This window comes from Punica granatum, chromosome 7 (genome assembly GCF_007655135.1).
Source record: "Punica granatum isolate Tunisia-2019 chromosome 7, ASM765513v2, whole genome shotgun sequence".
Classification (NCBI taxonomy): Eukaryota; Viridiplantae; Streptophyta; class Magnoliopsida; order Myrtales; family Lythraceae; genus Punica; species Punica granatum.
The window spans coordinates 28,593,304-28,603,105 of NC_045133.1; the positions used below are offsets into that span (position 1 = coordinate 28,593,304).

The 9,802-nt window shown below is 41.0% G+C and overlaps 2 protein-coding genes across 6 annotated transcripts; one reads left to right on the forward strand and one right to left on the reverse strand.

Annotated features, from left to right (window-relative positions):
• Window positions 1–985: 985 nt before the first annotated feature.
• LOC116214717 (photosystem II 10 kDa polypeptide, chloroplastic-like) lies at window positions 986–2,742 on the forward strand. 3 transcript variants are annotated; one of them, XM_031550150.1, is made up of 5 exons: window positions 986–1,285; window positions 1,674–1,732; window positions 1,956–2,011; window positions 2,261–2,342; window positions 2,534–2,671. In XM_031550150.1, the coding sequence occupies exons 1-4, from the start codon at window positions 1,138–1,140 to the stop codon at window positions 2,319–2,321; spliced, it is 324 nt and encodes a 107-aa protein (XP_031406010.1). In that variant the 5' UTR covers window positions 986–1,137; the 3' UTR covers window positions 2,322–2,342; window positions 2,534–2,671. The 3 variants fall into 3 exon arrangements, with proteins under 3 accessions (XP_031406010.1, XP_031406009.1, XP_031406011.1); XM_031550149.1 differs by lacking the exon at window positions 2,261–2,342 and having other exon boundaries at window positions 991–1,285; window positions 2,534–2,742; XM_031550151.1 differs by lacking the exons at window positions 1,956–2,011; window positions 2,261–2,342 and having other exon boundaries at window positions 999–1,285; window positions 2,534–2,742.
• Window positions 2,743–2,834: 92 nt separating this feature from the next.
• On the reverse strand, window positions 2,835–8,743 carry LOC116214719 (DNA repair protein recA homolog 1, chloroplastic). Of its 3 annotated transcripts, XR_004158328.1 has the most exons (14): window positions 8,337–8,743; window positions 7,578–7,669; window positions 7,298–7,373; window positions 6,768–6,830; window positions 6,528–6,657; window positions 6,296–6,381; window positions 6,086–6,211; window positions 5,752–5,856; window positions 5,593–5,649; window positions 5,217–5,279; window positions 5,045–5,121; window positions 4,418–4,490; window positions 3,375–3,475; window positions 2,835–2,980 (listed from the first exon to the last, which is right to left on the reverse strand). XR_004158328.1 is itself a non-coding variant. In XM_031550152.1 (13 exons), exons 1-13 carry the CDS (start codon window positions 8,547–8,549, stop codon window positions 4,162–4,164), a joined length of 1,269 nt encoding a protein of 422 aa, XP_031406012.1. In that variant the 5' UTR covers window positions 8,550–8,742; the 3' UTR covers window positions 3,755–4,161. The 3 variants fall into 3 exon arrangements, 2 of the variants coding, with proteins under 2 accessions (XP_031406012.1, XP_031406013.1); XM_031550152.1 differs by lacking the exons at window positions 2,835–2,980; window positions 3,375–3,475 and adding an exon at window positions 3,755–4,269 and having other exon boundaries at window positions 8,337–8,742; XM_031550153.1 differs by lacking the exons at window positions 2,835–2,980; window positions 3,375–3,475; window positions 8,337–8,743 and adding exons at window positions 3,755–4,269; window positions 7,779–8,297.
• Window positions 8,744–9,802: the final 1,059 nt, after the last annotated feature.

Sequence of the window (9,802 nt, forward strand, 5' to 3'; positions counted from 1 at the left end):
TATTCAATGTTTACTTACATTATAAATCAAAGTAAAAGCACGATTGTTCTAGACATACTAAAAAGGCACATCAACAATTTGCAATTACAGAAGCCATTATCTCTGAAATGCTTCCTGTGAGAGACTTCCCTATTTCTCTCATTCTCACTTTAGCAAATGTTTCCAATAGATACACACAAATCTGACCAACCTGACGGAGAGAGAGTTGGGCCCGTTTGAAGTCTCATTATCACCAAATGATTCGCCTGAAGAGAGGGCTGTTGTGATTAATGGTCTCCAAAAGATGGTAATCTGGTTTGGATTTCGTCATCCTTTTCGAGGCCAATGCTCTCCTCGACGATCTCGATTTCGGCGAAGCAAATGGCCGATGCTCTCCTCGACGATCCTCACAGCCGACACTCTCAATTTCAGAACGAAGCTAGCTTGATCGACTTTGAGTCGTTGTCCAGAATTTGAAGATTTCTAGCGTAATTAGGGTTTCATTGAATTTTGAGGGAAGAAGAAAGAAACGGGAGGGATGCTGAACAGTGGGCGTTAACGCCATCTTCATGAAGTTCCGTCAGGGACCTCTCATGTTTTCAAACGGAAGGACCAATTCGTCCTAACGTTTGCAACGTCCGGACCAACTGGTACATAGATTTTATTTCCGGGACGAACTTGCCGTGAAGTGTATATTTCGGGGACCAAATTGTCAATTTTAGCTATATATATATATATATATAGATATAATTCGTAGCTTCCGATCCGATCCGAATCGAATATCAGAACAGAACTCAACAGAATCATTGGATTTGCCTTTCCTTTGCTTTTGGCAATCTATCCCATTCCAATTTCATTCCAGCATCTTTCCTTCCTTGTCATGTCATGTGATGATATACTTACTGGTTCAGCCACAGAAGCAAGTGCCACGTGGTGGACTCACTCAATAATAATCAGAGTAGTTATATTATACATATTATTATGTGTGTGGGGAAGCAGACTAGACTAGACTAGACTAGAAGAAGCTAGAAAATAGAACCTACAAGTAGAAGTGGTCAAGCAAGCAGAGACTAGTAGAGACTCACTAGAGGAGCAGCAACAGCAGCCTCTGTAAAAGTATAGTAGACGAAAAAGGAAAGAAAAGAAAAAACACAAAAGATGGCAGCCTCCATGATAGTGAGCCTGAAGAAGGCCCCCTTCACGATCGAGAGATCGCCGGTCAGGGGGCTGCCTTCTCTGGGAAGGACTTCCTCCCTCAAGGTGCAGGCCGGCAGTGGCACGAAGATCAAGACTGACAAGCCTTATGGTATGCTCTAGGCTAGGCTGGCTGCTTCGCAAGCTTCGTCTATGATATCTATCCATCTTCTTTATTCATACTCACACGCATACGCAAGCATGCATACTCGACTTGGGGACATGTCTAGTAAACCTCTTTTTTTTTGCTTTATTTTTTCCTGAAAAAATGGGACCCGAGCCGAGCCGAGCCGAGCCGAGCCGAGCCAAGCCGGGCCAAGATTTCGATTTCTCCCAAGTATAAGAGATAGTAACTGATAAGGACGGAAGGAAGGAAGGAAGGAAGGATGTTATTGTTAATGGTGTGGGGTGGGGGAGGGATCAAAGGCTAGTTAACCTTATAGCTTAGCTTGGTCCCGTCGGATGACCAACTTAGCTCCCTCTCTGTCTCTCACACACAGGGATCAATGGAGGCTTGAACCTCAAGGACGGCGTGGATGCGTCCGGCAGGAAGCAAAAGGTTTGTCATCATCTCATCATTTCCCCACACACGCACCCACTCAGTCTCACGCTGTTTATTGTTTCTTTGCTTCTCTTCTCCATACCAACAGTAGACGAGCGCATTTTCGTAACGGCCCGACTCTTTAATAAACATTTTCCTACTAACCTCAACCTCGAACTCCCACTATCTCCTTTTCCCTCAGAATATCTTAACGTGTCAATGTGAAATTTGATGAATCTAGGGAAAGGGTGTGTACCAATTCGTTGACAAGTATGGTGCTAATGTCGATGGGTACAGGTACGCGAAGAATTTAGAACCTAAACTGCTCTCCAGCTTCTCTCTCTGTCTTTCTCTTCACTCGACAGGTTTGACGATGAATATAAGATCCCGGACTACTTTGCAAACCCATTACTTATTTTCCTATCAGATGAATGGAATACATGGTGGATAGATGAGGCTGAAATGAAATCCATAGTACAAAAAGCTTCCATTTATCGTATTGTATTGTAGCGTATGCATAATCCTGGTGTGTTCGATCGTCTCCAGTCCCATCTATAACCCGGATGAGTGGTCCCCAAGTGGCGATGTCTATGCTGGTGTTAAGTAGTAAATCTCTCCTATTTCTAAGGTTAAGCCTAATTCCCCTACCGAACCAGGAACATCAATCAACACAAAATTCTCACCCTCATTGATTCTCATTTTCCATTAGGAGGATATAATAATAACTGGACAAGTGCTCTTCTGACTCAATTAATCACAGGAACAATGGAGGATATAATAATATCTTAACGAGTGCTCTTCTGTCTCAATTAATCACAGGAACAACGGGATTGGCGATATGGGCGGTTACTATGCTGGGTCTGCTTGCTGGGGGAGCTCTTCTCGTCTATAACACCAGTGCCTTGAGTCAGTAGGATAAGATGTACCTCATCCCGATGACTCCTTCCTCTCTTAATAAATCCTCATGTAATCTTCTCAAACGAGAGCTCTCCCTGTCTTTGTTTTTTTTTTTTTTTGGTTTTTGTTGGGGGGGGGGGGGGGGGGGGGGGGGGGGGGGGGGGGGGGGGTGGGGGGGAGAGGAAGGAAAAGAAAACACTCAAGAAAGAATACGTGTAAGATTCTTATCTTATATATGTGATGTCTGTCTGAGTAATGAGTATGGTAGCATCAACTCCGTGCTTGTTTTTCTGCTGAGGGTCAGCCCAACTATGAGTGTACCTGGTCTTAAGATTTCTCCCAAATTTTTCACCAACGGAAAAGCTATCCCTGGGAAAAAAAAAAAAAGGCGGAGTAAGAAAATGTTCATATTAATTATTAGATTAAAAGAAAAAGAAAAACAAAACACCACCTTTATCACCCAAACTAGTTATGATTACCAGGACTTTCTCATACCTTAATGAAATCGAAAGAAGAAGTTACACAGCTGTACTCTCACTCTCTATGGGTAACATGTCCCCGAGGGTGTGTCTCTGATGGTAGTTATGCCACAACGCTATCCTATATCCTTGGCCAAGTCATTTGCAGTACTCGTACAAGAGTGAAAACTATGCCATTTTTCAGTTTACTGATCACTTTGGGAGATCATAATCCCCAAAATTAAACAGCATGATTTGAGCTGGAAAATGTAATAGAAAAAACGCACATAGAAAAATCTTCACACCTAGAAGCTAATGCGGGCAAAGTTGTGGCCCTCAGACTTCAGCCCAGCATCAGAGTGCTAATCCGGTTGACTCCTGCTGATTAAGCTGTACCTTCCCTTCCCTGCAAACCGAAAATGAATATCACCGGTGATAACTTAATCCCCGCATAAACACATATATAGACATACACATAAAAGAAGAAAAGTTATTAAGAAATTCACATTTCTACTCTGTCCCGAGCCTATGAGCAGCCCTCTCATATCATTGCGCAGAAGGGACCTAGTGAGAACCCTGTTATCATCATATCAGAAAGGGCTGTGGACAATTCTTAAGCTCATTTTCTTTCCCGCTGGATTCAAAAGGCAATACGTAACGAAAATGCTCTGTACATGAGATATAATGTAAGAAAAATTCTTAAGCTCATTTTCTTTTTGCTGGATTCAAAAGGCAATATGCCCCAAAAATGCTCTGTACATGAGATTAATGTAAAATGGACTTAATTGATGAGAGAAGACAACCATTGAAGCATCAAATGTATTTGCTTTCCCCATGGAAAGTCCAACCTCTTTCTTTCTTTTTCCCCCCTCCTCAACATTTACGGTACAATGCTTGTGCCCAAATCTAACAACATTCAGGACATTACAGCATGTTCCAACTAGATACAACATATCCCTCCTTTGGGTTTCAGCTGCCATACACCATGAAATGGATTGAAGACGAGTAGGTGAACTCCACAAAATTCCCTGGCATTCTATAACGTGTGCCCTCAATCCCTTCAGTCAATCAGTAAGTCAATAGAGATCCATCTCATTGAATCTCTTCATAAACATCCTCATCTTGGAGGGGCTGTGGTAAGTTCCTCCCACAAGGAGACCCCAGCTGTCCAGTTCCTTCTACAATCATCGACCATACTTTCTGTGTATGCAAAAGTAAGAACCAATGGATGGTGAGCAGATGATCTGCTCAAAGTACTCATCATACTAACCCCAGAAATAATCAAGCTTAGCTTCAGATTATATTGAAATATGTTTTGAGACTAAAGCAAGAGAAGCAGAGTATGTACCTTCTCTATCTCATCATGCAGAACAGGGTTCTCTCTCAAGTATTGCAATGCTCTCTCTCTTCCCTGCCCCAACCTTTTGCAAACATAAAGATAACAGTATTGAGCTACACCAAACAATAACAGATCTCAAGACAAGGAAGAAATGAGATAACCAAAAGGATTTCTATTGAGTTGATTTACTTTGAATAGCGGTCTATCAAGGATAAAATGTCGGATGTATCTCAAGATGATAATTAGAAGCTCCCACAGTATGTAAAAAGGAAAATAGGAACAATAAAAAGCTAGAATATAAATCAATACAGTTTCACGGGAGGTGATCCGCAGCAACCATTTCGTTGTCAACTGGATCAAGCATATTGTATTTTATTTAAAGCAGCAATTAAGTACGTAATTCTTTCCCATCTTCTTCTCTTAGCAAAGATGGATAGAGCTTGAATCTGGTAGGTGGATTTAGTGCTTTGACTTATGACGTTAATCGTTTTAGGCCTCATCATTTAGGTCCAGTTCTATATAAATAGGAGAGGGCAACCAGACTCGAGGAACTTCAATATCAAAATGAAAAGTGAGCAAATCCTTACAATTATCACACCAAGAGCTGATACAAACATTAAAAGTTCTCATGCAAACCTGTGATCCCCATAGCTATACCATGAGCCTTTTTTAACCACAATATCAAGCATTTCAGCACAATCAAGAACGCATCCCTGCATGTTAAAGAGAATTTAATGCCGAAGCCTGAAAGAAGACTTAATTGAAAATTGGAAAAAAAAATGAAAAGGTTTTCATATGCAATACCAACCAGTTTACTCACTCCCTCTCCAAATATGATTTCAAATTCAGCCTGCTTGTATGGCCTTGATACCTGTTCAAAGAATTGAGCAAGGATGATAAATCTTCATTAAAATGGACAACATCATTTCAAAGTTGAAAAGCAAAGCAGAAACCGTGCAAGGGGTAGGGCTGAGTGAAAGAACCCAATTGGTTAACTCCAGCAAACATTGATGCCAAAGAATTTCACTTTGTTAGATATATCGCCAGAATGATTCATCAGAACTTCAACTACTTACCAGTTAATATATCTACAACTCCATAGAATCACAACTAAGAAAGCTGGATCAGAGATTAATAGATTACAGCCCGCAATCTTTGGCCATATAAATATAACTTCAGATTACCTTACTCTTTTGCACTCTCACACGTACACGAAGCCCAACATCTTCATCTCCTTTTGCCTAAAACAACATTACCTTTGCATGGTGAACATTTGCTCAGATATATTTAGACAAACTGCACCATGCACAGAAAATGAGCAGTGAAGCAGTAATCACACTTACAGACTTAATCTTTCCAGTGGAACGTATTTCAAGGCGAACAGAGGCAAAAAACTTTAAGGCTATCCCTCCACTTGTCACTTCTGGGTTACCATAATAAACACCAATCTTGAAGGGGGAAACAAAGAAGAAACATCATTTGTGAATTTTTTAGAAACAAATGAAAGATAATACTTTAAGGCAAATATTGGCATGTCAAAACTTGGAATGGTAATGCCACAAGGAAAAGGATACAACTCTGATGAAATCAGCAAGTATCAATCAAACAGAATAATGCAATTGCTGCCCAGGAGGAAGTCATCAAATATTACCAATCCATCTAAGCAATTAAAAGTACCTTGTATCTTATCTGATTCAAAAATATGAGAGTGCAACCAGCTTTTGATGCATTCCCAGACATTTTACGCAGAGCTTGACTCATAAGGCGTGCTTGCAAACCCATCTGCTGCATCCCAATCTCACCCTATATATTAGCAGGGGCAACTGATATCAGCACCCCATAAAGTTTGACATCTAAGAAGAATTATGCAAAAGAGAAATAGCATACTTCAATCTCAGCACGTGGAGTGAGTGCAGAGACTGAATCAACACATATAAGATCCACAGCTCCAGATCGGCACATTCGATCTGCAACTGTAATAAACAGCAAACAAATGAGTTTTCATTCTCAGTACACTAGCATCTAAACCTAAGAAAAGATATGGTAATCTTGCCATACTAGTTTAGCTCAGATTATTACTCCCTGCTTACAGTCCACAAAGGTAAGTCTAGAATCTTACTCTCCAGGGCCATCTCGCCATTATCAGGTTGGCACACAATCAGATTTTCAACATCGACGCCCAAAGCTTTTGAGTAAGCTGGATCAAAAGCATGCTCTGCATCAACAAGCATCGCATTGCCTCCTAACTTCTGCACAATACAGAATGCAATTGTTACTTTCAAAGGTGAGTGGCGATTAAATGGTAGCTCCCAATGAATGAGAAACAGAAAAAAGAAAAAGGACCAAGAAGAGCAGGAACCTGAACTTCGGCAATTGCATGGAGAGCTAAGGTTGTCTTTCCACTACTTTCTGGACCAAAAATCTGAAAAGAAAGATGGTGATGCATTTTTGGAGACTGAATAGTTCCAAGACAACAGATAAAAGGTCAAGATGGAGCAAGTGGAAGGTAGATGATAGTAGAAGGGAAGATCACTCATTTTTATCTTTCCTTCCCTCCTTCTCTCACACTTGACATGTGTCTGACAGTGTTTGTGCTGCTGCAGTGACACAATTTTAAAAAAGAAACCAAATTCTTGAAATAAAATCAAGATGATCACTTGGCCATTTCAAAAAGTAAAACAAAAACCTCTTCTTTCAGATGATCATAAGGTGCAAAACAACTTAAATGCAGCTCGAAAAGTACAAGTCAAGAGGCTGATAGAAGACTAATACAAGAAATAAATGAAATTGGTAGCTACAATCAAGTCTAAAAGGGCAGATAATGATGAATGTGTAAAAGATGCCATCTAAAAATAAAATTAAGAGAAGTAATGTAGGAAGAAATAACACCTCAACAATTCTCCCTTTTGGAAGACCGCCGCCCAAAGCAAAATCCAATGTCAGACAACCACTAGGGAAAGTTTCACTGCAAATGGTATATTTTAGGAAATTGGTAAGTCTATCATCCTGAGAAATCAGAACCACAAGCTGCCCCAACCCATGTTAACAGGAAAAGTGGAGCCCGAAAACGTGAAGTCGCATAAAGCACCCAAATGAAATGGGGCATCAGGAACTGAACAAGGAAAAGTATATATAAAAAGAAGAAACATCAACACCAGAAGCCTCATACACTAAAGCACCGCCTGCACTGCCCAATCTTGTGACACTCCCCTTGCCAAACGAATTATTTATATCGTTCATCGCGGCTTCCAATGCTTTTTGCTGAAAAACCAAGACAAAAACCAAATTAGAAGCAACGTAATAATGCACCAGTGTCATTCAACATGGGACATGCTCGTTTGCATTTATTTAGTCATATAGAAGAATATACCTGAAAACCTCAAGACAAGGCGATTGATAAGTTGGAACAAGTCCTCATACCCCTTCTCAATGATTGAAGCAATCAAATGAAAGAAATATTAACTCACTTAACCCCCTGAAAAATTCTAATGCAAAAACCAAAGGTTCTCCATTTCATCCGGGTATCACTCTATAGACAAATTGAAATAGAAATACAGCGGAGACAGACAACACTAAAATATGTGTATATATATATATATATATATATATATATATTGGAGGGAGGGAGGGAAGACTCGTGTAACTAAACCTAGCTCCAGCAACGAATGCTATAGACATAGAGTTAGGTTCCTAGCCTAACTACACATAGGGCATTGCTTTGATCAACAACATCCCCCCAAGGAAGAAAACAATTAATTAAAGCAGAAAACGCATAATATGAACATGCTGATTGATAGGAGGGCACACTCGACTCGACTCGAGTGGACTGAAAGTTGAGCGCTTACATCAGTCCAGTTATGGTGGAGCAGAAGCATTGCATTTGCACCAGGGGAAGAGGAAAAAGAGAAGAGAAACGAGAGAGAAGTACCCGGTCGAGGAAGCGAGCGTCGGAGTCAGGAGAGAAAGCAGCACCGTTCACTTTTCCATCAAACTCAGAGTGAATCTTGAGCTTTTTTGCAACTGCTTGAGGGCTGAAGCGCGAGCTGGAAGCTCCGAGTTTAGGTGTGCAAGTCGGCGAGAGGAGCGGGTTGAAGAACTTAAGAGGGAAATGGGGCAGTTTCAGGGAACGCGTCAAATCCATACTGGTGGGTTTATAAGCAAACCTAAACCGAGAGAGAGCTCCAGCGAAGCAGACACTGCTCTGTGCCGTGCCGCGCCTCGCCTGCCGGAGAGTGAAGCCGGAAGGAGCTCAACTCAGTTCAGTCATCAGCGTTCAGTTCAGTTCCGGAAGGGGGAGGGAGAGGGGGCGGGGGCGGAGAAAGAAACGGAATATACTGATCGACTGACTCGGATTCTTTGGGTTAGTGAGCTGGGCTCAATTGGGTCCTTTTGTGGGCTTGGGCAGGTAAGTCGGCCCAAAATAAACTTCTTGTGGTGTGGAGAGCCTTGTGTGGGCCCAAAGAAAGCCTATTTTGATGGGCCTCATTCAATTCAATGTCATAATAATAGGACTTCAAGCAAGCCTATTGCTTTACATTATATTGCCATGATCCTCGATGAGCTTCGTTCAATATCACACGTACGTGCGCACCATAGTGGCTTGGCTTCCAGCAAGCACATGCATAGCACTCATCACTCATTCAATAAAGATACAAATACATACACTAGAAGGTCAACAGATGTACTGAGTTTAATCCATTAATTTCCTAATTAGTATTTCCATTCAGGCTGGTTGATGGTGGAGGTGTTATGTTTGAGATTCCATATTGGAAGACTACCCTTTTAGGGCCAGTTATTTGGATTAGGGGTTATGTAAAGTTACGGAAGAGAGGATTTGGAGTGTTATTATAATAACCCTCAGTAACTCACCTATCCGTAATCTTTTATAGTCAGCAATCCAAACAAATTATTAGAGTAATTCACACACTCAATCTGAAAGTGCTTGGAAGTCTTTTTTTTTTTTTTGCCTAATCTTGGGGTGTGTGAGTTTCGTCCGATTAATCATCGGGGTTCCGTGAACCCCTGTCTACGCACGGCGCGAGTAATCACGTCAAATGACCTCCAGTGGCTCCAAGAAGTTTCGAATCCATGATCGAATAAATAGATAAACTCATATTTAACCATTAAATGAAATCCGTTAAAGTTATAAAACGCTATAAGTTAATTTTGATAGTTGTGTAGAATTGCGCATGATAGAGAGGAGAGTCACATCCCGAATGTTTCGGGGGTGCCACGTGGGGACGAATAATCAGAATTATTAGAATAAGGAGCGGGGGAAGAAGAAGAAATTAGAACAAAAAGACTACAAATATGTATGAATGTGTTTTGACTTTGAAATTAGGAGTTTAACGAGAAATTCTTTAGGTTTCGTGGCTAAATTTTCAATCTCGGAGT

Bases quoted from the DNA above. Each gene is read 5' to 3' on its own strand.
- LOC116214717 (XM_031550149.1), top strand. From the start codon at position 1,138: ATGGCAGCCTCCATGATAGTGAGCCTGAAGAAGGCCCCCTTCACGATC. The intron at 1,286-1,673 runs GTATGCTCTAGG...TCTCACACACAG, and splicing joins CAAGACTGACAAGCCTTATG to GGATCAATGGAGGCTTGAAC. The intron at 2,012-2,533 runs GTACGCGAAGAA...AATTAATCACAG, and splicing joins GCTAATGTCGATGGGTACAG to GAACAACGGGATTGGCGATA.
- LOC116214719 (XM_031550152.1), bottom strand. From the start codon at position 8,549: ATGGATTTGACGCGTTCCCTGAAACTGCCCCATTTCCCTCTTAAGTTC. The intron at 5,857-6,085 runs GTACTTTTAATT...TCCCCCTTCAAG, and splicing joins TGAATCAGATAAGATACAAG to ATTGGTGTTTATTATGGTAA. The intron at 4,491-5,044 runs GTTTGCATGAGA...TGTTTGCAAAAG, and splicing joins TATAGCTATGGGGATCACAG to GTTGGGGCAGGGAAGAGAGA.